Source organism: Schistocerca serialis, chromosome 2, assembly GCF_023864345.2.
Source record: "Schistocerca serialis cubense isolate TAMUIC-IGC-003099 chromosome 2, iqSchSeri2.2, whole genome shotgun sequence".
Classification (NCBI taxonomy): Eukaryota; Metazoa; Arthropoda; class Insecta; order Orthoptera; family Acrididae; genus Schistocerca; species Schistocerca serialis.
The window spans coordinates 281,281,694-281,309,405 of record NC_064639.1 but is presented as its reverse complement, the minus strand read 5'-3'; the positions used below and the strand labels follow the sequence as shown (position 1 = coordinate 281,309,405).

The 27,712-nt window shown below is 42.2% G+C and overlaps 1 protein-coding gene across 1 annotated transcript in view; it reads right to left on the bottom strand.

Annotated features, from left to right (window-relative positions):
- The window catches only part of LOC126457044 (uncharacterized), a 282,626-nt gene that overhangs the window by 29,351 nt on the left and 225,563 nt on the right, over window positions 1-27,712 (bottom strand). Inside the window, exon 3 of the mRNA XM_050093031.1 lies at window positions 5,565-6,647. Coding sequence (XP_049948988.1) covers window positions 5,565-6,647 — 1,083 coding nt within the window. The remainder of the gene's footprint in view (window positions 1-5,564; window positions 6,648-27,712) is intronic.

Sequence of the window (27,712 nt, the reverse complement as noted above, 5' to 3'; positions counted from 1 at the left end):
TAAGTAATGAGACCAAATTCATAAAAATCATTTATTGAATATATTCATACGAATCAAAAATTTTCAAAATGGCACCCTCTTGTGTCGATACACTTCTGGAGGCAGTGTTTCCCAGCCTGGAAGGCATCCTGGAATGCTTTTTCTGGAATGTCCTTTAGAGTTGATGTAACATGCACCTGGGTGCTTTCAATCGTGTTCCAATGTTTTCCTTTCATGACTCCTTTTAACCGAGGAAACAAAAAAGTCAGCAGGAGCCAGGTCAGGACTGTAGGGAGGCTGGAGAACCAATGGGTTCTTGGTCCTGGCCAGGAAGTCATTGACAATGGCACTGTGACTCAGCACGTTGTCATGATGAACTTTCCACGTGTCCTTTATGTTGCTTCAGCAGTGCGAGACCCTCCTTTTCAGTCTTTTGAGAACTGACAAGTAGAAAGCCGAGTTCACTGTAGTCTCGGTAGGTACGAATTCATGGTGGACAATGCCTCTGATGTCAAAGAAGACAATGAGCATGGTTTTCATCCTGGACTTGCTCATATGTGCCTTTTGGGATGGGGCGACAATGGGGTGTGCCGCTCTGAACTCTGCCTTTTGTCTCAAGGTCATACTCAAAAATCCATGACTCATCACCACTGATAACTGAGATTAAAAAATGGGGATCATTTTCACACATTTCCAACATTTCTCGGCACCAAAGCACTCACATGTGCTTGTGTTCGTCGATCAACACTTCTGGGACGAGTTTGGTACACACCTTTCTCATGTTCAAATCTTCGGTCAAAATGTGGAAAACTGGTGTTTTTGACTGGTTTAGAGTTTGTGCTATCAATTGAAGGCTCAGCAGTCTGCCATAGTTCAAACAATCGTGCACACGCATCACATTTTTGTCGACTCGTGCGGCTGATGGCCGTCCACTGCGAGGTTCATCTGTGATGATCTCTCAGCCCTCCATGAACAACTTGTGCCATCAGAAAACTTGATTTGGACAAGCAATCAGTCCTGAAGGCATGCTGAAGTAATAGAAATGTTTCGGTGGCAGACTTCCCAAGTTTAATGCAAAATTTGATGGCGAACCATTGCTCTACAGAATGATTCATTGTGCCGTGTTACATAAACTCAAAATGGGGTTGATGGAAACACACATACTGACTCTCCAGCAGCTCACAGCCAAATGAGAGAGAGAGCGTTCTGAAGCTAATACCCCCTCCACTAAGCCCAGCTGATTACAAGACACTGGTGTACCGTTGCATCAGAAACAAATTGGTCGCATTGCTTATGGAATGCACTCTGTACCTGCCCAGTAACCCAGTGCTCAGAGTCCCTGTGTCCCAGTAATGATTGGTACACACTCCTTGCTATACAGGGGGAGCTTTCAAGCTCAGGCACCATTACAGCGAACCCTGCATGGTCAGAGGTCTACCTCCATGCTGATACTTTATGACCCCTCCTGAAACGGGATGGCTACTTCTGTGCTAGGTTTTGGGCAGTCTCAGTGTCTCTGCCATGTTGGTTTTCCGTGTTCTCTTTCCTTCATTTTTACACTTAACATTTTTGTGAGGGATGCTGAAGCTGCAGTGTTCATGTTTAGCATGCTGTGTAAAGGGGGATGCAAAACCATGTAAGTGGTGAAGTCCATGCAATTCACATGTTTAAGTATATAAGTCAGCTGCCAGCATTTCATTTGTCTTTGAGTAAAATTGTGTGTCACAAATTCATTCTGAAAACTTAGGAACAATAACTTGACCAAGTTTAAATGTGTTTATGATGATTTTATCAAAACTTGTGCAGGTGTTTTGATGTAATGTGTAGTATTAAATCATCAGTTGTATACATAACCTGTGTTTCCCAGGAAGATTATATATTGTGTAGTATTAGGTCATTAGCCTAAACTTGACGGTGTATGAGATAACCATGTTTGTGAAAAAATATTCAATGGAAAATCCCACTCTCTTCCAGAAAATGAAAATATCCACTCCTATAACACCAAGCAAAAGGAAACCTTCATTTAGAGCCCACCAACACCACCCTGTTGTAAAAACCATAGCGGGAGACCAAGAGATGAATACACTAAGCAGATTCAGAAAGATGTAGGCTGCAGTAGGTACTGGGAGATGAGGCACAGGATAGAGTAGCATGGAAAGCTGCATCAAACCAGTCTCAGGACTGAAGACCACAACAACACCACCACCCTGAATAAAAAAGGAACCCTGTATTATGGGAAAGTTTATTATAAATAACTTCCCCCAGAAATTAAATCAATAAATGACCTGGCAAATTTCAATTCAACTGCTAAGGCAAATTTGACTCATCATTGCTTCTATAGTCTCCACGAGTTCCTTCAGGAAGCTCACTAATGATTTGTGTCTTAGTGATGTATCATATAAATGTTACTAGACCTTTAATGATTTACCATGTAAATGTTGCTGTAATACAAATATTAATCTGCCAGTACAGTACACACTTTCTGCTTTAAAATATCTACACACTGTTTTTGTTCAATATTTGCTCTGTATATTGTAACTCAGTGATAATTTAATGTACAAATAATGAAATTAATGCAAGTTTAACATTCTGTTATACACTGACTTGTCCTACATCAGAATATACTATGTGTACTATATGATTACCGGGACTTTATTCTACTTTTCATAAACATAGCTACAGTATCCTTGTTCACAATAAACAGTCCCCAAATTTCATTATGTACTTTGATGAAAAGGATACTTTTGAGAAGTTTCAGACATTGCAAATATTTTTGTAATTAATGAGTTCTTACATAATGTAACTCATAATAAACTGGTGTTTGGGACAGAGTTACTGTGAAGTCTCTTTATTGTCTGCATTTATTTGTCATGACAGACAAGAACTCAGATCCATTAAGACAGAAATCAAGCAGCATGTCAGATTATTTGGGCAAGACTCAGTACAAAGGGTAGGCATAAACTTACAATAGGGTCCTTCTATCAACCACCAGACTCACTTCAGGATGTAACCAAAAACTTTAAAGAAAATCTCAGTTCTGTAGTATGTATGTTCCCAATCACTGGTGGAGAGTTAACCATCTAATAATCAACTGGGAAACTTACAGTTTTGTTAGTGGTGGGAGTGATACGACATCCTGTCAAACATTGCCATCACCTTCTCTGGAAACTACTTAGAGCAGGTAGTTTAGAATATCACCCATGAAGGAAATAAATTAGATCTAATGGCAATAAGCAGACCTGATCTCTTTGAGGAAGACACTTAAAACCAGTAACAATGGATACAAAAGTACAAAGGCTAATTAAAACAGTCATTCGGTCTGTTCAGAAAATTAGACAGAAGCAGTAGTGTTATATACCCATGAGAGACTGAAAATTTAGCCAGGACAGGAGCATGTAGAGGAACTATGGTTGGTTGGTTGATTTACCATACAGCATAAATTGTACAATTGATGTTGGACAGGTCAAAGAAAAGTTGAAGTAATACATAGACTTAGCAAATAGTAGCAAGGTTCAAGTTTAATAGAATAGTTTACCATGAACTGGATAGGTAGGTACCCAACAGAACTGTTCAAAATATGAGATCCTCCATGGTATACAGTCACTGTAGAGAACCTTCTAAAGAAAGAGAGACTACTGCATAACAGGTGTAAAACAAATCATATGGCTGTAGATAGAGATATGCTGAATGCAACAAGAGAACTATGTATGAAGCTCTCAATGACCACAGCAGAATATTGTCAAAAGATCCTTCACAAGACCAAAAGATCTTCTGGTCATATGTAAAGGACATTATTGGCACTATGGCAATGTGTCCACTCGCCAATGTAAGTCAGGAAATGAAATTGAGAGTAGCAAAGCAAAAGCAGAAATGCTTAACTCTGTTTTCAAATATTCCTTTACAAAGGAAAACCCAGGAGTATTGTCCCAGTTTAATCCTTGTGCTGCTGAAAAGGTGAGTGAAATAGGTATTAGTATCAGTGGCATCTTAAGACAGACAATATATAAAACAATTGAAGACGTGGAAATGACATCTGCTGCTGACAAGAAGAATACCATAAAATCTGTCGCTGCACACTCACTACTAGATGGACCCGCTGTCTTCCGTGGTTGTAAATTGAATTTTAGTATTGATCTTAATGATACATTTTCGCATGGTAATGGCTGGCTAACGGTCGCTACTGTATGAGGCGGTACAGGAGTACCAAATGTGTCAGTATTGGAAAGCTTCGTTGATCGTGACGTCATTGCCTACCGAACATATCATGTGGCTGAACTTGCAAATAAAGACTTCGGGAAATCATCATATATGTCACCCTCACCTTTCTCCTTGTATACACATAATAGACGTGTAGACCCAGTGTCCAATGGAGACCCATCAGATTCTCTACCCAATTCGTAGATGAGAGAGCCCTCTGTCACCTATAATCTTGGATTCCTCAAACAAAAGATCACTTCCAGTAGCTGGAAGGAAGCAAAGGCCACACCCATCTATAGTACAAGTAGCAAAAGTTATCCAAAATTGCCATCCAATATCCTTGACAAAGATCATAGATCAAGTGAAATCCAACTTGCACTTTTCTCAGATGACATCCTGAAAGCCATGGCTTGAGGCAGTCAGGTAGAGACAAAGGTGTAGAAGTACCTTCCGGTGCCCCTTGCTTTTCATGATGAATATTAATGATCTTTCAGACAATCTTAACAGTAACCTCAGGCTTTCTGCAAATGATGCAGTTATCTGCAACAAAGTACAGCCTGAACAAAGCTGTTCAGATATTCAATCAGACTTTGATAACATTTCAAAGTGTTGCAATGACTGGCAACTTGCTGTAAATGTTCAAAAATGAAACATTTTCCACTCCACAAAACACAAAATCAAAAACCATAGCATCCTATGAATATAACAATATTGAGTCACAGCTGGAATCCATGAATTCTGAAAATCCTTAGTAGGGACATGAAGTGGAACAATCGTGTAGTCTCAGTTGTGGGTAAATCAGGAAGCAGACATCAGTTTATTGATAGAAAACTAGGGAAATGCAGTCAGGCTGCAAAGGAGACCACTTACAAACCACTTGTATGGTCCACTCCTGAATATTGCTGTAGTGTGTGGGACCAGCACTAAATAGGACTGGCAGAGGGTATTTAACATATATAGGGAAGGGCAGATAAATTGTCAAAGGTTTGTCTGATCCATGGAAGAGTGTCAATGATATATTGAAACAATGGCCTGACAGACTAAGATATGTGGACACTATCCTGATGGAATCTACCAACAAAGTTTCAAGACCCAGCTTTAAATGATAGCTATAGTAATATGCTACAACCCCCTGTATACTGCTCCCATAGGGATCTTGAGGATATGGTTAGATTAGTTATATCATGCACAGAAGCATTTAAACAATCATCTTTCCCACACTCTATATGTGAATGGAATGTGAGAAGCCCTAATAACTGGTGCAGTGGAAGATATCCTCTGTCATGCACTTGACAGTGATTCGCAGAGTGTAGATGTTAATCAACAAACTTCTGTAATCAAACACACACAACCTACCTTTTCGTATTTGCTGCAATACTAACACTTACCGTCAATGGTGGAATGATAGCAGGAAGCCACAGCCAAGTGTCATCTGCATTTGCTGGAGAGATTGTACTATTACTGGAAGGGATCTTCCTGCAAATTGGTGTAGTTGGAGTAGTAGTAGTGACCACACTACCAGAAGTAGCAGCAGTGGAGGCTGTTTTGGTGAGAACAGCCGGTGAATTGCATTCATAGCTGATTGGAGACAAGGTTCTTGAGGACCATGCTGAGTCCACAGGGCTAATGGAGTCCAAGCTGTTGAGAAGTGGAGGAGATCCAGAAAAAGTTAGTTCTGGGCAAGTACTCCCTGGTGTGTACACTGGTGATATAGATTTCACTGACTTCACACCATCATCAGTTTCATTGTCTTGCTTTGAAATTTCAATACACAATGCTTTTCCCAATTTCTCCAGATCTGACTTGGCTGTATGTGGCACAATTGAATGTGGTTCATCATGTAATACACAGCCACCATTGCTTATAATGACAGATATTCCATCACTGGAATATGTCATGAAACTACAATCATTGTCCGAGTATGCAGGGCTAGTTGGCTCTGGGATGTCCCTTTCTCCACTGAGTTCTAATACAGATGATGCTCTTAAGTCTAATTCCTCGGGCTGCGTTCTTGTTTGCACTGGAAATTTGACAGTTTGAGCATAGCTTTCCCTGGAATGTTCCAACCTTTTCGTGCTTTTATCAGCCATTAGTTCAGGTACAGTATGTCCAATATTGTCTTTGCCACACCTGTTGCTACTATTTGTCGGTTGTGGAACATTTGTTTTCAGTTTCTCTTTTCTTGCTGTAGGCAGTGTGCTGCCGCTTTCACGTTGTTTGGTTGGCAATATTAACTCAGCATGTCTGGATGATTTTGTTCCCTCAGCAGCCTTTTTCCCAACATTATGTGAAGTAGCCACCTTGTGGCTCTTTCTGGGGGAGTCATTCTTTTGATTAAACTTACCATCAGGCATAAAATCACTGAGTATTTTTTTTTCCATACGAGACTTCTGATGTGGGGCAGACAATGAACTCTTCTGAGACACTGTGTGTGGAGTCCTATTGTGCAGTTGTGTTGGCGTGGAAGTACCCTGCAACAGAAAATAAATATCCCATGGGTACTTACTGTGGCAAAATGAGTTTTGCATAAAACTGGATATTAGCTGCATTTAGGATTTTCATCACACCTATAGAAGCTTCTGGCAACTGTTTAAATTTTGCTATTCATTCTCCTTATTGACAATGGTTCAAATGGCTCTGAGAACTATGGGACTTAACATCTGTGGTCATCAGTCCCCTAGAACTTAGAACTACTTAAACCTAACTAACCTAAGGACATCACACACATCCATGCCCGAGGCAGGATTCGAACCTGCGACCGTAGCAGTCGCACGGTTCCAGACTCAGTGCCTAGAACCGCTAGACCACTGCGGCCGGCTATTGACAAAAAGCCAATTATGTTTGAAGTAGTAAAAACATATTTTGGGTGTAAATAAAACAAAACAGTTTTATGCCTTTCAGAAGACTTGTCTAGTAGGCAATTATTAATGTGTATTTTAATTATATCTATATTTGTTCACAGACATTCTACATCAAATAAAAATTGCTTTGTTCTCAAAGTTTATGTCTGTAAGCTATAAGCTATATATGGGCTACATTTGCATAACAGATGGAAGAGAAGGAGAGGGGGGAGGGGGGGGGGGGGAGGGAGGGGGGGGGGGGTTAAAAATAGTAAAAGGAGACCTACACACGAATACTGTGAATACAGCTGGTTTTAATGGATCTAAGTTACAGCGGTTCTTCAGGGACGAAAATACTTGCACATGAGAGTCTACTGTGGAGAGCTGTAACAGACTCCAGACTGGTGCTACAAGATGAGCTACTACAAAAATTTCAACAACTAGTTAGGACACTTCAAAATTTTCCATTTTTTTAGATGTGAAGTAGCAGTTATACCTTATCAAATGTAAATAATAGCATTCACCTATATTAACAGTACTTCAAACATTGCAGCAAATCATTTTGGGCGAGAATGCTCTCATCAGGTTGTCAATACTGGACACTCATGGTCAAAATACTAGTAATTCTTAACAACACATTTGTTATATTCATAAACAAAAACATACTGGAATGAGTCAATCTGATGAGAGCACAGTCTCTTTAAACATGTAACATGTCAAGTACTGTTAAACTTTGTTGGCGGCTATCAAATTCAAACCAACTGGTTATGACTTATCACAACACCAGTGAAACACTGCTCTAGAACACACAAGTATACCACTCACCTTAGCCACAGCAGTGCACACTTTCTTCCACCATTGGTTCTCTTTGAACTGCAGCTCAACTACTGGTAACAATAAGCATTGTCTGGAATCAACACTGTGCCATCTGTTGAGTTTGGGGCCAGAATGAGGATGCAAGGCATGTGGTCCCGTTAAAGAAGTTGATATAATAAGTTAACGGAAGAGAACTGATGTAATACTGTGTGGTTTGTGCACACATTTCATGAAGTAACTAACTTACCCCACGTTTTTCTGTCACCTTAATCATCATCACAATTTGTGTATTAATTGCTTTAGCCCTTAAATGGAATTAGTAATAGTTTTCATTTAAAAGACATGGAAATTAAAGAGAATCAGCAAGCTTATTTTGAAGTTTTTTGTTCACTGTTCTGTAGAACATGGCACCAGAGACAACCTAGCCCCACTGCAAATGATGTTCTCAAGTTTGCGATGAGTTGGGTGGTGTATGTAAGCAGCTGAAAATCACCCTGGAAACTCGAGTGATTGGAAACAGCTGCAAATGATTGTACTGAGAGGGTTCCTGGGAGTTGTGCACCACAGATACCAAATGTATCTAAAGTACTCTTCAGTGTACCTCGTCTCCTCTGCAGGAAGTATGAGGTCTGTCACTACTCATCCTCTTGACTGGATGCTGTGTCACTGTTACATGTAGAGTCTCTGTACAGGGGAGACAGAGACCAGGAAGAACAGTGTTATACTGATCCCCCTACCAACAAGTTAAAAGGTGCTGTCTTCCAATGAAACTGAAATTAAACCAGTGAGACTCATTTCACTTGTTGGGAAATCTGCTGTGTCCTGTATCAGGAGGTAGCAAATGCTACTCATTGGTAGTTCAAACACATGGTAAATATTATATTGATTAGGGAAATGGCAGCAAGGAATGTATGCCTGGAGGCATAATTGAAACTGTTGAAGGGTACAGGATGCAACCAACTGCAGACTAGTGCACACTGGTTGAAGCTATGCCTGTGATCTCAGTTTCAAAGTCATACTTTTATCATTAAGTGACAGGCAGAGTAGACAACACTAGCCTAATATGAAATTTACTGGTAGATTAAAACTGTGTGCCAGACCTAGACTTTAATCTGGGACCTTTGGTTTTCATAGGCAAATGTTCTACCAAATGAGCTATCCAAACAATTCACTCTGACAGGTTTACTTCCCTCAGTACTTGATTTCCTCTTTTAATCTGTCAATAAGTTTCAAACCAGAGCACACACTGCTGCAGCATGAAATATTCATTCTGAAAACACTAGCCTAGCTTATAGATTTTGAACAAAGCTCACACTTTGCAATATTGTCCTCAGAACTGATCATTGGCCTCTGGTTATGGGCTGAATGGAAGACTTGACCCAGAGTCTTTACAGGTTCTGTGACAAGCTAGGTTGTGACTTCCTGGAATTGTACCACAGGTTAGTATCTCCCTAAATGGATGCATATGTGCACCACACCTTGGGGGGTAGCAAACCACATGGCTGTCTGTGTGGGGGCACACATGGATTATTTAGAGGATGCAGCTCTCCATTCACTCTACATAACAATAGCTGTAAGAGACTTGCACGTGCCTGTATAATATCCAAAGAAATACCCCCTGACAGTGGGTGTAGTAAAATATTAGTGATTACCAAAGCATTCGCAACAAAGTGCCAGAGTTTGAAGCATTTCTAAGAAATGCTGTGGAGCTCTCATAATACCAGGCACAGAAATCTGGTCAAAACCTAAAATGGACAACTGTGAGATTTATGAGGAGAAATTTAAATTCACATCAAAAGAATGGGCCAATGCTAAGTGGAACTGGAATATTTGTTGTGGACAAGAAACTCAAACCCACAAACATAAAAATTTGTTGCAACAAACTGTCCATTCGCATGAATGGACACAGGCAGACAGTGTTTGTTGGTAATGAGGATCACCGTGGCTAAACATGCCTTGGTGCACGGCCATCACATCTTGGCACAGTGTTACACCGTCCGGGTTATCTGGATACTTCCCACTAACACCAATCTGTCAGAACTCCGGAGATGGGAACTTGCCCTTCAGTATATCCTCTCTTCTCGTTATCCACCAGGCCTTAATCTCCACTAATTTCTAATTTCAATTTGCCACCGCTCATACCTCACCTGTCTTTCAACAACATCTTTGCTTCTGTACTTCCGCCTCGACTGACATCTCTGCCCAAACTCTTTGCCTTTACAAATGTCTGCTTGTGTCTGTGTATGTGCGGAGGGATGTGTGTGCGAGTGTATACCTGTCCCTTTCTCCCCCTAAGGTAAGTCTTTCCACTCCCGGGATTGGAATGACTCCTTACCCTCTCCCTTAAAACCCCACATCCTTTCATCTTTCCCTCTCCTTCCCTCTTTCCTGACAAAGCAACCGTTGGTTGTGAAAGCTTGAATTTTGTGTGTATGTTTGTGTGTCTATCGACTTGCCAGCACTTTCGTTTGGTAAGTTACATCATCTTTGTTTTTTACACACACACACACACACACACACACACACACACACACACACACACACACAAAACAAAGATGATGTAACTTACCAAACGAAAGTGCTGGCAAGTATATATATATATATATATATATATATATATATATATATATATATATATATATATATATATATTAAAAAAATAGAGGGAAACATTCCACGCGGGGAAAAATATATTTAAAAACAAAGATGATGTGACTTACCATACGAAAGCACTGGCAGGTCGATAGAAACACAAACAAACACATACATACACACAAAATTCTAGCTTTCGCAAACAATGGTTGCTTCGTCAGGAAAGAGGGAAGGAGAGGGAAAGACGAAAGGATGTGGGTCAGTACTGAGGAGAGGGTAAGGAGTCATTCCAATCCCGGGAGCGGAAAGACTTACCTTAGGGGGAAAAAAGGACGGGCGCGGGGTGTGTGGTGTGGTGTGTGTGCAGTCTCTCTCTCACACACACACACACACACACACACACACACACACACACACACACACACACATATAAATATAGACTTGCCAGCACTTTCGTTTGGTAAGTTACATCATCTTTGTTTTATATATATGTGTGTGTGTGTGTGTGTGTGTGTGTGTGTGTGTGTGTGTGTGTGTGTGTGTGTGTGTGTAAAAAACAAAGATGATGTAACTTACCAAACAAAAGCGCTGGCACGTCGATAGACACACAAACACACACACAAAATTCTAGCTTTCACAACCACTGGTTGCTTCGTCAGGAAAGATGGAAGGAGAGGGAAAGACGAAAGGATGTGGGTTTTAAGGGAGAGGGTAAGGAGTCATTCCAATCCTGGGAGCAGAAAGACTTACCTTAGGGGGAAAAAAAAGGACAGGTATACACTCGCACACATATCCATCCGCACATACACAGACACAAGCAGACATTTGTAAAGGCAAAGAGTTTGGGCAGAGATGTCAGTCGAGGCGGAAGTACAGAGGCAAAGATGTTGTTGAAAGACAGGTGAGGTATGAGCGGCAGCAAATTGAAATTAGTGGAGATTAAGGCCTGGCGGATAACAAGAAGAGAGGATATACTGAAGGGCAAGTTCCCATCTACGGAGTTCTGACAGGTTGGTGTTAGTGGGAAGTATCCAGATAACCCGGACAGTGTAACACTGTGCCAAGATGTGCTGGCCGTGCACCAAGGCATGTTTAGCCACAGGGTATCCTCATTACCAACAAACACTGTCTGCCTGTGTCCATTCATGCGAATGGACAGTTTGTTGCTGGTCATTCCCACATAGAAAGCTTCACAGTGTAGGCAGGTCAGTTGGTAAATCACGTGGGTGCTTTCACACGTGGCTCTGCCTTTGATCGTGTACACCTTCCGGGTTACAGGACTGGAGTAGGTGGTGGTGGGAGGGTGCATTGGACAGGTTTTACACCGGGGGCGGTTACAAGGGTAGGAGCCAGAGGATAAGGAAGGTGGTTTGGGGATTTAATAGGGATGAACTAAGAGGTTACGAAGGTTAGGTGGACGGTGGAAAGACACTCTTGGTGGAGTGGGAAGGATTTCATGAAGGATGGATCTCATTTCAGGGCAGGATTTGAGGAAGTCGTATCCCTGCTGGAGAGCCACATTCAGAGTCTGGTCCAGTCCCGGAAAGTATCCTGTCACAAGTGGGGCACTTTTGTGGTTCTTCTGTGGTAGGTTCTGGGTTTGAAGGTATGAGGAAATGGCTCTGGTTATTTGCTTCTGTACCAGGTCGGGAGAGTAGTTGCGGGATGTGAAAGCTGTTTTCAGGTGGTTGGTGTGATGGTTTAGGGATTCCGGGCTGGAGCAGATTCGTTTGCCACGAAGACCTAGGCTGTAGGGAAGGGACCGTTTGATGTGGAATGGGTGGCAGCTGTCATAATGGAGGTACTGTTGCTTGTTGGTGGGTTTGATGTGGACGGACATGTGAAGCTGGCCATTGGACAGATGGTCAACGTCAAGGAAAGTGGCATGGGATTTGGAGTAGGACCAGGTGAATCTGATGGAACCAAAGGAGTTGAGGTTGGAGAGGAAATTCTGGAGTAGTTCTTCACTGTGAGTCCAGATCATGAAGATGTCATAAATAAATCTGTACCAAACTGGGTTGGCAGGCCTGGTAAACCAAGGAGGCTTCCTCTAAGCGACCCATGAATAGTTTGGCGCACGAGGGGGCCATCCTGGTACCCATGGCTGTTCCCTTTAATTGTTGGTATGTCTGGCCTTCAAAAGTGAAGAAGTTGTGGGTCAGGATGAAGCTGGCTAGGGTAACTAGGAAAGAGGTTTTAGGTAGGGTGGCAGGTGATCGGCGTGAAAGAAAGTGATCCATCACAGCGAGGCCCTGGATGTGCGGAATATTTGTGTATAACGAAGTGGCATCAATGGTTACAAGGATGGTTTCCGGGGGTAATAGATTGGGTAAGGATTCCAGGCGTTCGAGAAAGTGGTTTGTGTCTTTGATGAAGGATGGGAGACTGCATGTAATGGGTTGAAGGTGTTGATCTACGAAGGCAGAGATACATTCTGTGGGGGCTTGGTAACCAGCTACGATGGGGCGGCCGGGATGATTGGGTTTGTGAATTTTAGGAAGAAGGTAGAAGGTAGGGGTGCGGGGTGTCGGTGGGGTCAGGAGGTTGATGGAGTCAGGTGGAAGGTTTTGTAGGGGGCCTAAGGTCCTGAGGATTCCTCCGCCTGGACCTCAGGAATGGGATTACCTTGGCAAACTTTGTATGTGGTGTTGTCTGAAAGCTGACGCAGTCCATCAGCCACATACTCCCAACAATCAAGTACCACGGTCGTGGAACCCTCGTCTGCCGGAAGAATGATGATGGATCGGTCAGCCTTCAGATCACAGATAGCTCGGGCTTCAGCAGTGGTGATGTTGGGAGTAGGATTAAGGTTTTTTTAAGAAGGATTGAGAAGCAAGGCTGGAAGTCAGAAATTCCTGGAAGGTTTGGAGAGGTTGATTTTGAGGAAGAGGAGGTGAGTCCCTCTGTGATGGAGGACGGAACTGTTCCAGGCAGGGTTCAATTTGGATAGTGTCTTGGGGAGTTGGATCATTAGGAGTAGGAATAGGATCATTTTTCTTCGTGGCAAAGTGATATTTCCAGCAGAGATACGAGTGTAGGACAGTAAATCTTTGACGAGGGCTGTTTGGTTGAATCTGGGAGTGGGGCAGACAGTGTTTGTTGGTAATGAGGATCACCCTGTGGCTAAACATGCCTTGGTGCACAGCCAGCACATCTTGGCACAGTGTTACACCGTCCGGTTTATCTGAATACTTCCCACCAACACCAACCTATCTGAACTCCGAAGATGCGAACTTGCTCTTCAATATATCCTCTCTTCCCGTTACCCACCAGGCCTCAATCTCCGCTAATTTCAAGTTGCCGCCACTCATACCTGTCATTCAACAACATCTTTGCCTCTGCACTTCCGCCTCGACTGATATCTCTGCCCAAACTCTGTCTTTAAATATGTCTGCTTGTGTCTGGATACGTGTGGATGGATACGTGTGGATGGATACGTGTGTGTGTGTGTGTGTGTGTGTGTGTGTGTGGTGTGTGTGTGTGTGTGGTGTGTGTGTGGTGTGTGTGTGGTGTGTGTGTGGTGTGTGTGTGTGTGTGTGTGTGTGTGTGTGTGTGTGTGTGTGTGTGTGTGTATGCGCGCGAGCGCGCGCGCGCGCGCGCGAGTGTATACCCGTCCTCTTTTTCCCCCTAAGGTAAGTCTTTCCGCTCCCGGGATTGGAATGACTCCTTACCCTATCCCTTAAAACCCGCATCCTTTCATCTTTCCCTCTCCTTCCCTACAGAAACATGTTCCTGATTGGAAAAGGAGGAAAAAGATTCTTATGAATGTGTCAGGAAGTCGTTTCTGAAAGTATTTGTATGGAGTGTAGCCATGTATGGAAGTGAAACATGGACAATAACTAGTTTAGACAAGAAGAGAATAGAAGCTTTCGAAATGTGGTGCTACGGAAGAATGCAGAAGATTAGATGGGTAGATCACATAACTAATGAGGAGGTATTGAATAGAATTGGAGAGAAGAGAAATTTGTGGCACAACTTGACCAGAAGAAGGGATTGGTTGGTAGGACATGTTTTGAGGCATCAAGGGATCACCAATTTAGTATTGGAGGGCAGCATGGAAGGTAAAAATGATAGAGGGAGACCAAGAGATGAATACACTAAGCAGATTCAGAAGGATGTAGGTTGCAGTAGGTACTGGGAGATGAAAAAGCTTGCACAGGATAGAGTAGCATGGAGAGCTGCACCAAACCAGTCTTAGGATGGAAGACCACAACGACGACAACAACAAGAACAACAACAAAGAATGTGGGTCCGGAAGTACATTGTTGCCACATGCCATGTGTATATTGTGTGGTGCATGCTGCATGATGTAGCATACAATAAGTAGCTTAACAGTCCTGCATTATTGTCAGGAACAAGCAGAGATGGTGTTTGCATATGGTCAAGCAGATGGAAACAGTCAAGAGGCAGCACGGCTATAAGAAAACAATTACCCTCACAAACACCAACCATATCACACAACATTTCAAGCACTTTTTCGGTGTTTGTGTGAGCATGGGTCATTTCAGACAGATGAATGTGCAAGGAGGTAGCCAACTGTGTGTACACCAGATTTGGAGGACTGGGTGCCAGTAATTGTGCAATTGTCTTTGTGCTCTTTCTGCACATGTTTAACAAAATGAATGCCCTGTCATTCCAGATTAGCCTGGATTTCCTTAGCAATTTTAAGGAAGAGACTGTGTGAGTGAGGTGTGCCTGCTTGTGTGTGTGTGAATGGTTTGTGTGCCTCTTTACTGGTAAAGGCTGTGGCCTAAAGAGTTACTTAAGTGTCTTAATTGTGCCTGTCTGCAACTTCAAGTGTCTTCTTTATGGTAAGTAGCAATTTTTCTTTTCCTACATTGTTGACTGGCATATGAGATTTCAATCAGTGAAGAACCAGATCACATCTTACTAACGGAATCAACTAAACCGAACTTATCTTCAATGTGTTCTACAAAAATGAGCTGTTTAGTAGCGGCAAATGTCTCTCCATCTGTCCTAGAACAAACAAAGTAATGGTGAAAGGGTTTTGCCCTAAGCCAGTGGGCCGGGACCCCCTCCAGGGGAGTGGAAGAGAGAGAGAGAGAGAGAGAGAGAGAGAGAGAGAGAGAGAGAGAGAGAGAGAGAGAGAGAGCGCAATTCATATCTGAAGGGAGGGCCACAGAAGAGCAACCAGAAGTATGGAGCTTGGCACACTTCACTTCATGCAAATATTGTGCAACCTGGTAGCAACCCTCCAAGCAGGGGCTCACTCTGTGGGCACCACCCAGCAGCAGTGAGGGCCACCTGGCACAGTTTGTTGCTGGGACTTCCAATGCACAAAAAAGATGAGCAACATCTCCTAATGATACAGGAGGCAGTGACAGCTGGAGTACCCCTACTGTGATATCTGTGTTGTCAGGTGACTGAGGCACATGGGTACATAACAAGCACACCCACACAGACTGGGGAGGGGGAGGTGCAGAGGTTAGAGTTTGGAGGGAAGAGGGGGAGAAGTGCGACAAATTCCGTAAATGCTAGGAAGGGAGTTCTTCCCCAGATTGCTCACACTACACACAGAATTTAGAAAGGCAGATCAAATGCTAAAGAGGACCAGAAAAAAAGGCAGAAATGGAGAATCGAAATACAAGACCGGAAAGGAATAGCAGAACCCAGGGAATAACTGGGTCAACAAAGGGAAAAAGGGAGAAAGGGGGAGGAGCTAGGGTGGGAATGAATGGATATGGGGAAGGGAATGCAGCCCAGGAGAGAAGAGAAGCTGCAATAGCTCGGGGCCCCATGAATGTCACACACATACCCACAAAAGAGCTGTAAGCCTCATTTGGGTGGGAACGTAATTGTTCTGGAGTCATTTAGACAGACAACAGGCCTTTCCGTCTATGTAGCAGCAATACGTTTCCTTTATGATTAGAATCAATTGCCGCTCCCTCCACAATCCAGTGTGGCTTCCTGCATTTCACTACAGTACTCCAGCACTGACTTCTCTGTATACAAAGCATCAGCCAAGGAAAGCCTCATGGGAATTTTTACGTTATCAATTTGCTCCTTTATAAACATTATAAAAAGTAATGGTGTTTTACCACTCCTCAGGGTATGATCGAAGTTACTTTTGCATCTAAAGACTGCTCTCCATTGAGAATGACAAGCTGTATTCTGTTTGTTAGAAAATCTTCAATCCAGACACACAGTTTGTCCAATAATCCATAAAATTTCTGTAGCAGAAGGAACACAGAATCTACCTTGTGTCTGAGGGTCTAGTGAGAATGGTAATGCTTTTCTTCCTCAAACATGTTACATGATCATCCGCCCTGTCTCTAATCACATTGTTGGCAGAAAGTTAAACACCAATTTGTCTAAAAACATCAAAGCTTTCCTACCTGATGGTGCAGAGACCATGTTTTTCTTGTGTGTATGTTCAATATTCCTCCACCACCACCACCACCACCACCACCACCACCACCACCACCACCACCACATAACATGAAGGAAAAATTGAAGAATCTTTTATGAGATCTCAATCCTAAACAATCTTTACTACCCATTGCTTTGTGCTGCCTTAATAAAATTCTATCCAGAGTATGCTTTGTAATACCTTCTTGGATTTCTGTTTTCAGAATTAAGCCCAGTGGTTTTGAGGCTCACTGGAATTCTAATCAATGTGCTCCATGTGCATTACCAGTTTCATTTTATGATAGTGAGAAAAAAAAATCTATGAAGTACAGTACTTCTGGTGTATCAACTATATCTTATGCATGGTCCCTATTGTTCTGTCACAATTGTTAATTCTAGTTATAGTACCTTGCTCCATAGATCAAATTTACAACAAACATTATGTTGTTGAATGTGTTGACAGTACACACAGATCACACACAAAACTAAACAAAAATATAAAAATATATCTAAAAACAAAGACGATGTGACTTACCAAACGAAAGCGCTGGCACGTCGATACACACACAAACAAACACAAACATACACACAAAATTCTAGCTTTCGCAACCAATGGTTGCTTCGTCAGGAAAGAGGGAAGGAGAGGGAAAGACGAAAGGATGTGGGTTTTAAGGGAGAGGGTAAGGAGTCATTCCAATCCCGGGAGCGGAAAGACTTACCTTAGGGGGAAAAAAGGACGGGTGTGGTGTGTGTGCAGTCTCTCTCACACACACACACACACACACACATATATATATATATATTCAAAGGCGCGCGCACCCGTCCTTTTTTCCCCCCTAAGGTAAGTCTTTCCGCTCCCAGGATTGGAATGACTCCTTACCCTCTCCCTTAAAACCCACATCCTTTCGTCTTTCCCTCTCCTTCCATCTTTCCTGACGAAGCAACCATTGGTTGTGAAAGCTAGAATTTTGTGTGTATGTTTGTGTGTCTATCGACGTGCCAGCGCTTTTGTTTGGTAAGTCACATCGTCTGTTTTTAGATATATTTTTCCCACGTGGAATGTTTCCCTCTATTATATTCAAAAATATAAAAAATTTTATATGACTGCATGCTAGTGATTTACCATTTTTAATGACTAATTATCTCTGCTTGAGAATTCCTTTATGGTATAGAAAGAGTTGATAAGAAGTAACAATTAATCTATATTTGAAAACATGTATCTGACAAACATTTCATTTCAATGGGAAGCATATGGAAGTTTTGTAGTTGCATAATTCACCCATTTCTTGTCAAAGTTGGTTTAATTACACATTAAGGCATGTAATTTTTTGTTCTAATGTTATACCTGTGAATACTGTTACACTTAAACTTAGATTGTTGATGAGTTTGTTTTAAGAGAGTAAATATGATGTGAAGCTGTGGTTAATATTCCCAGCTGCTTAAAGAAATACTTGCAACATGTACTTGTGTGAACTTCACACATAATTCTAATTATTTTCTTTTGGGCAATGAATATATACTTTTTGACTAAGCAAGGTGTTATGCCAGATCATCCCATAAGACAGCAGAGTGAAAATATGCTAAATATGTTAACTTACAGACTTCTATAGCCCCAAAGTTGGCCATTATCCAGGCATGTGCTGAACTATGTGCTTAATGAAAACTTAACTTCCCCAACAGTACATTATGTGGAAACCATCAAATAATTTTGGTAAGTCACAGAATATCTCAGTGATATTTAATCATTTACAGATTTTATTATGTGCTCAGTAAAGGTATAAACAGCAAATTCAATAGAATGCCCCCTTCAATTCCAAACAGTATTTTGATAAGTATTCCATTACTACATAGTTGTGTGTGGTGACACTAGTACATTAGCTTCTCAAACATTTTAGAAAATGTTATGAGAGATGACACTGGTTGGGAATTCTTGACATCTGTGGAGCCAGTCTATTTATAAAGAGGCCCTAACAATTGCATATTCCAAATTTTCTGGGAAAAACCCTGGGTTAATGATGCAAGATTTCTAAATTTCTTATGCACTGTACTGCTCTCTATTCTGAACTATTTGAACCTATTTTCTCACCTATTTTTGCAAAGTAATTGTCAAAAATATCTGCTACACTTTCTACAATGCTTTCATTCTCTTTAACAGAAATAATGTCACCTTCTATTGCTTCTTTCCCTGTCTCTCTTAACAACATTTCATACTGATTTTATTTTATTATCAGAATTGTCAATTACAGGCAAGATACACATGTGCATGGATTTTCTTAAAACTTTTCTTAGTACATTACAGTACCATTTATAATGAAGTATTTCTCGATCATTACTTGTTCTGGGTATTTCGTACACGTCTTGACCAATAGCTGTAGTGATTCAAAGTTTCTTTAATGATTTTATATCACAATTTACTATCTTTTCAGGCAAACTTTCAAAAATGAAAAACTCATCAAGCCTTATGTTGAGTTTAGAGTTAACATTATGGTCACTTAAGTATCATGCCAGTCAACTTTTTTAAGCATTCTTTAAAGCCTTTAATAGTTTTGTGAATCAGTCTCACTGTTTTCTTAGAGTGTTTCTGAGCTGTTCATGGAGTAAAATTATATAATGCGACAGATTGTGCATAGTGATCTGAAAATCCATTTGACGCCAGACAGGACTATGTATAAATTTCTGCTTGTTGAATTAATGCTTTACCTACAAGGGTACTAATATCTTTAACAACTTTTGTAAGGAAAATTATGACCAATGACAAATTAAAAGTTGCCAAAAGCAATCTTTATCACTTTTACTGTCAGATCCCTTCAAGACATTTGCATTAAAATAACAAGTATAATAACCACTTTCTTCCATCTGACATAGCAAAATAATTAATCAAAATTTTTCCATGGAAATTTCCCAAATACCCATTGGGAGACCTGTATGCAACAACAATCACAAATATTACATTTCAAAACAGCAACTCATGAGCACACAAGAGGCTTAAAAAAATATTTTTTAAAAGCCATATATTTTCAAATTGTTTCCAAAAGAACTTTATCCCCTACAAAATGCTCTCCATTATGACTACCATTTGTCCATTGGCACTTCCACTGTTTGAAACGTTTTTTGTAGTCATCTTCAGAGATGGCTGACAATTTTTTTTTTTTTTTTTAGGACTTCAGTGTTGTCAATTTGGTGTCCTTTCATTCCCATTTCACACTTGGAAATAAGAGAAAGTTGCACAGAGCCAGGTGAGGTGAGGTGAGAAAGGTAAAAGGTAAGGTAAGGTACATGGGATGGTGGAACCATGTCATTTTTCACCAAAAACTAACAGAGATGGCTGTGTGTGTGTGCAGGTGCGTTGTCATGGTGGAAGAGCCAGTCTCCTGTCTGCCCAAATCTTAAAATTCACTGAACTGAGCTTCAAGATAATCACTAATCAGTTTATCAATTGTCTGTTTATGATCTGTGAGCACAAGCTTTCTAATTTTTTCAATATTTTTGTTGGTTCAGATAGTTGACGGACGACCAGAATGAGGTTTGTCCTCAGTCGGCATGTCTCCATTTTTAAACCTAGCAAACCACTCATACACTCTAGTTTTGTGAACTATTGTGCTTGTTAACAAAATGAATTGGGATGAAAGCAAAAGTGAGGTAGAAATTAAAGCTGCAAGATCCAGTCATGACATGTTCGAGTCCAGTCAAATCATAGTCATTATAGAAACTGTAAAAACTCATTTTGCAGTTAGTTTTAACAGAACTAGAGGAAATGAAAACATAACAATAGCAAATTTAGAGCAGTTAATAAACAGTTAACTGGAATAAGAATTGAAAAAAAAAAAAATGGTAGCAAAATGGACGGAGTACAAGATCAAATAGGTCAACTTAGTAATCAAGTTTCAGAGTTAAAAAATTGGTTGTCAGAGGGGTTAAGGAAAGTAAATGAATAAAGTTGATGTTTTAGAAAATAAATCTATTGTTTTGGAATGAGTTTGTAGCCAAGTCAGCAAAACAAAGAACACAAAGAATGTTGATGACATCAGAGTTGAACAGAAAGCTGTAGCAGAAAAATCCCAACAAAATTTCGCCTGTTTAAACCAAAAACTTCAAATGTAGAAAACAATATGCAAACTAATGCAACTGTTTCAGCTCAAAAAAATTCAGCAGTTCAGGAAATTTGCAGTCAAAAAATCTATGTGGTCAACACTCCTATCAGATAATTTACATCCAGTGGATTTTCTGCACCACTGTAGAGATACTTTTGTGTCAAGCATGAATGACAATCAAAAAAATTAAATTTGTTGAATGACATCTTGAAGGCAAAGCTCTGTCATGGGTAAATTTAAGTCAGTGGGAAACATATCAAAGTCACAAGAAAAGTTCCTTAAATGAATTTTGGTCAGAAGCTGAATAGGGGAGAATTAAAAGTGAATTTTTGAATGGTCCTAATTATACGAATAGGGACAGTACTTTGAAAGAGTTTTATAAGAACTAAGGTAAAAAAAATTCACACACCTTGACAACACATTTCACAAAATGACATTGATTGATGTGCTTAAAAGGATATTACCAGAAAGACTGCAGTGGGATTTAGTACATGTCTTTGAACCATTTTTATGATAGGGCAGTAGAAAGAAGTATGTACCATAATAATCAAAATTTAGGAATCACAATGGCAATAATTACAGAAACAGAGATAGTGGTAAATCCTATCAGGATCGAAGTGTTTATAGAGAAATTCTTAACACCTGCAGGATAGGAATAGTGGCGACAAGCATGAGCATTTTAATAGAAGAAACAATCAGAAGTAACTACTGGGAAACAACAGTTCACCTCAATGAAGGTCCTAGGTTTTGGGACATGGAAACATAACAAGCACAGGACCCTCAAGTTATACTTGCAATTAAGTAATAATAACAGTGTTAATGATATGGTACAAGTACCTGAAATTTAACATAAGGAATATCAGATTTCTCATTATATTTTGATAAAAAGTTTTGGGATAGTATATTTAATTGTTGTGGTATCACAAACTAAAATTGGAGCCTAGTGAGAATTTTGATGATGTATGTACTAATGATTTCTTCTCTTTGGTGGAAAGCAGTGTTGTATGTAAATCAGTTTATGACTACTAGATCTGAATTAGGTGGTATTTTTGATGGAGATGTGAAGTAACTGAGGTTGGTGAATCTGAGACTGGTGGATTATTGCACATGAATGTAGGTGGGGTAAGTGACTTTGATGGAGATAAAACTTGTATTGTCAGTGATGTTGAAGTAATTTTGGGCAATTATGATGATGATAGTGATTATCAGGTATTTGTGGAGTTTAAGAGTAATGAAGTTTCAGAGTTATTTGCAAATGATGTTGACAATACAGATAAGGTAAATCATGTATGTGACGAAATGAGGGTCATGGAATACCATCCCAGATAGTTTCTCATTAATGTCATATAGAGTAATGATCCAAATAGTAAAGGTGATGTATGTGTAAGCCTGGGGAATAAGGGTGGAAACTTTTTGAAGTTAGTTTGGGACCAGACTGATAACATAGACAAAGGTGTATTCTGGAACAAGTTAGCTCTGGTTAGTCATAATTTGTGTTGTGACTCGCCGATCATTCAAAGCGCCGCCGCGCAATTACGCGCGTCCTCTACGTGCGGCGCTGTCTGCCAGCCATGCAGCAGCTGCGCCACCTAAGCGGCCAGCCAGGCAGCAGCTGCTAGACTGGGACTCAGTGCTCATTTGAATGCTAATGTGTACACATGTCTTGCTTGTCAACTTACTCTGTGACTTACGTGTTGTGTCGTTCTGAAATATATGTGTTAAACTTGACGTTATAACAATTGGCGACGAGGATGGGATTTTTCCTTTTCACTGTTGACCCACAGGGTTCCATGGCTACTGTCAAGCAACTATTGCAAAATCTCCTTGAACAGCAAACGCTTCTAACAGCGATGATTCGTGATTTCGTCGTGGCATCAAATGTGGGGCAGTTTCTCGTCGTTGGCTATACCTCCTTTTCCTCCTTATGACGAGACGGCGGAAGACTGGTCTGATTATGAAAAACGTCTTCGACAGCACTTCTTGGCATTTCATGTCGTGGATGAACAACCATGTAAGTCTCTGTTCCTTTCCTGGATTTCACCTCAAATGTATCGGTTGTTGTCGCAATTCGCTCCTATGAAGGATCCTGCGTCTTTGTCCTTTGCTGAAATGTGCTCACTTCTGTCGGTCTATTTTCAAAAGGAAACGCATGTGGTAGCCTCTCATGTTGCCTTTTATCGTTGTCAAAAACAGCCACATCAATCCTATCGCACTTGGGCTGCTGAACTTCATGGCCTCAGTCTAAAGTGTCAATTTGTTACTGACGTTCACAAAGAATCCTATGCCGATTCCATGGTACGGGATGCTATTATCCGGTTGGCGCCCGACAAAAGTTCGGCAACGTGCCCTTCAGTTGGTGAATCCAACTCTAGATGAAGTTCTCTCCATTGCGCAGTCTTTTGAAATTTCTCGCGCTGCTGGGGCACAAATAGAGACGTGGGGTGATGTCGGGGAAATACAACCTCTGTGCACTGTTGACGACGCGTGCGGCGCGTCCCCGCTGGCCGATGTGGGTGCAGTGCGCTCCCACACGCAGCCTCGGCCTAGCCGTAAACAACCCGCTAAGAAACTGAAGCAAAACCCCCGGCAACTTCCTTCGTGTCCACGGTGTTTTATGAAACATTCACACAAGGATTGTCCCCAACGTTGGGCTGTGTGTCACAATTGCAAAAAGAAAGGTCTTGTGTCTTCCATTTGCAAATCCGACCACATACATGATGTTCATGAACATGACGCTGATTCTGCGTTGTCTGTCAATTGCACTTCTTCCCTTTCAGGGAAGTTGTCCATCACTGTCCAAATCCTTGGTCGAGATGCGAATGCAAGTGGATACTGGTTCTGCTGCCACCATAATTAATTCTCAGACGTATCTTCAGTTGGGTTCTCCACTTCTGTCACCTGTCACTCGGCAATTACGGACATACAATAAACAGAAGATTTCTCTCTTGGGACAGTTTAAAGCTGAGGTATCTTACAAATCCGTCATTCGCACTGTTCCCATATTTGTGGTCGACCAGAGCAACGCAGAAAATCTTTCTGGTTTTGATGCCTTTCGCGTTTTTGGGTTCTCCATAGACGACTGTCAATATCGTCTCTGATGCCATTCCTTATGCTCAACTGGCTTCCTTGTCGATGACATTTTCGTCCCTTTTTTCTCCTGGGTTAGGCCATGCAAACAATTTTGAAGCTCATATCACACTCAAACCCACTGCTCGGCCTAAGTTTTTTTGGGCTCGGCCCATTCCTGTGGTCCTCCGTGATCGGGTCACTACTTCAGGGGTCTTGCTTCCTGTCACTTCCAGTGAGTGGTCCTCTCCTGTCGTCGTTGCTAAGCCAAATGGTGATTTTCATCTCTGTGGCGATTTCAAAGCCACTGTAAATGCTCAATGCCTCATCGACACTTACCCTATGCCCCGTCCTGAAGAACTGTTCACTAAACTTGCTGGAGGCCAGTATTTTTCTAAAATTGACCTGTCAGAAGCTTATTAACTTCCTCTCAACGCTGCTTCCCGGCAGTTTCTGGTCCTTAACACACATTTCTGTCTCTATCAATACCAACGCTTGCCATTCGGGGTTGCTAGTGCCCCTGCTCTCTTTCAGCGATTCTTGGTACAATTATTGCTCCCTGGGTGTATCAATTACATGGACGACATTGTTGTCACTGGCTCCACCACTGAAGAACATCTTCAAAATCTCCACACACTTTTTAATGTCTTACAGACTGCTGGTCTTAAGTGTAATCTTCAGAAATCACAATTTTTTCAGGCATTATCACGTACTTGCGGTTTCAACTCTCTCGGAATGGTATTCGTCCGCTTCAGCAAACTGTCGCTGCGATCGATGCCCTTCCTCGCCCTACATCTGTTAAGGAACTGCAGGCCTTCTTGGGGAAAATAGCATACTATCACAAGTTTTTACCATCTGCGGCTTTGATGGCTCAGCCGTTACATCGCCTGTTGCATAAAAACGTGCCTTTTCACTGGTCCGCGTCATGCGACGCGGCTTTCCAGAAATTGAAGACTATGCTGAAACAGGCCCCGTGCCTGGCTACTTATCGACCTGGCCAACATCTTGTTCTTGCCGCAGACGCCTCTCAATACGGGGTCGGTGCACTCCTTGCACACCGTTTTTCTGACGGTTCAGAACAACCCATTGCTTATGCCTCCAAAACGCTCACGGATGCCCAACAAAAGTATTCTCAAATTGAGAAAGAAGCTTTGGCCATTATTTATGCTCTTCATAAGTTTGGTGTTTTTCTCTATGGCTCAAAATTTCATCTTGTTACGGATCACAAACCACTTGTTTCCTTGTTTCATCCATCAACATCACTTCCTGACAAGGCTGCACACCGCCTCCAGCGTTGGGCTCTTTACTTGTCTCGTTTCAATTATGAGATTCATTTCCATCCAACGGCTCAACATGCAAATGCTGATGCTCTGTCTCACCTTCCCATGGGTCCTGATCAGGCATTCGATAGGGACGAACTTTTGTGTTTCCACCTGGATGTTGCCGAGCAGCGGGTTGTGGACGGGTTCCCCATCACTGGGGACAGGCTGACGGCTCCTACGGGATCTGACCCTACCCTCTCCCGGGTTTTACGCTGTATTCAGAAGGGTTGGCCAGATCGCCCGTCCACTAAGACTTCTGATCCGTTGCGGAACTACTACGCTTTGCGCTACCGCCTCATGGCTAGAGATGGTGTTATCCTCCTCCCCACTGACAATACTTCGCCACGTGTTTTGGTACCTGCGTCTTTGCGTGCTTCGGTCTTGCGCCTCCTTCACAAAGGGCACTGGGGTGTGTCTTGCACAAAATCTCTGGCACACCGTCATGTGTACTGGCCTGGCATCGACTCTGAAATAGCACACATGTTCACTGCCTGCGGCCCTTGTCCGTCACAGGCCGCTGCCCCAAAGTCATCTTTGTCACCGTGGCCTTTGCCTGAAAAGCCCTGGGAGCGCATTCATGCTGACTTTGCGGGACCCTTTTTAGGTACTTATTGGCTCCTCGTAATTGACGCCTACTCTAACTTTCCTTTCATTGTCCGTTACACGTCACCTACAACCGCGGTACCCACCAGTGCATCCGCCCGCATTTTTTCTTTGGAAGGCCTCCCCTCTACTCTTGTTACTGATAATGGTCCGCAATTTGCCTCTTCCGAATTGGCGGATTTTTGTACTCGTCCCGGCGTTATGCATGTCACGGCCCCGCCATTCCATCCATAATCAAACGGTGGTCTGTACATTTAAGGCTCAGATGCAGAAACTTCTGACTACTTCTGCTGCTGCGGATGATGTGCTTCTCCAGTTTCTGGCGTCTTACCGTTTCACCCCCATGGGCGACCACAGCCCGACTGAGCTCTTACATGGCCGACAGCCCCGCACGCTACTTCATCTTCTGCGGCCTTCCACCTCACGGCCGCGAGTGCCTTCACTTGGCCAGTTCACCGCCGACGACCTCGTCTGGGTAAGGGGATATGGCAGGTGGCCAAAATGGAGCCCGGGCCGCATCTTAAGACACCATGGCAGACGCCTGTATGAAATCCAGACGGACACGGGTGTTGCAGTGCGTCATTCAGACCAGCTTTGGCCTCATGTGCCAGCAACGCCTGTTCCGAATGCCACTACACCACCTTTGGCTATACCTGACGCTCGGGATCTTGGCATCTCTCAATACAATGCAGCCCTCTCACCGTCATCGCGATTCCAGCACAAGAACGGACGCCACCAGGAGACGTGCCCATGCAGGAACCAGATGACCATCCTCTGTCAGAGCAAATCTACTCGCTGCCTCCTCCTCCTCCTCCTCCTCCTCCTCCTCCTCGAATGGACGCCGACACATCGCCCATGTCTCCTGTCGTATCAACTGGACTTGCCGCAATGGGCAGATTGGTGCATGGGGCCCCAGCAGATTCGACCCCTACGTCTCCTGTCATCTCGACCCGTTATCATCGGGGACACTTCGGTCCGTACGGGAAGCCTCCTCCTCGAGACTTTACAGGGAGTCAAACAACGCCTATGGACGTTAGCCATCTCCAGGACACCTCCATCAAGACCAGTGCAACAATTTCAAAGGGGGGAAAAGTCCTGTGACTCGCCGATCATTCAAAGCGCCGTTACGCAATTACGCGCGTCCTCTACATGCGGCGCTGTCTGCCAGCCATGCAGCAGCTGCACCACCTAAGCTGCCAGCCGGGCAGCGGCCGCTAGACTGGGACTCAGTGCTCATTCGAATGCTAATGCTAATGTGTACACATGTCTTGCTTGTCAACTTACTCTGTGACATATGTGTTGTGTCATTCTGAAATGTGTGTTAAACCCAAATTGGTAGAATGAAGTAAAAGAGGATTCAAGCATGAAATTTAATTTTGACAATAATGTGTTTTGTGTTCTTACTGTAACAAGTGATGTTAGTTGTACTATGAAATTTAGTCATTGTGTTCAATCTGTAATTGACAACTTGAGGGACCAAAGTAATGATATGGTACCTGTAAAGTTAATAAAACCTTGTGAAGACATTGTGGATGTAACATCTGATGAAACAAAGTGATCTTTTGCATGAAATGATTCAAATTTTTGGTGCCCTTACATTAAAATTAAGATAGATCATTGGGAAGGCAACTCTGCGAGATACAGGAAGTACGATTTGTGGTATATCTGAACAATTTAGGGACAAGATCATATGTAATAAGAATTTTGTGGAAATTCCCCTTGTAGGTGTAAAGAAATGAGGAGCTACAGGTTGTTGTTGTTGTGGTCTTCAATCCTGAGACTGGTTTGATGCAGCTCTCCATGCTACTCTATCCTGTGCAAGCTTCATTATCTCCCA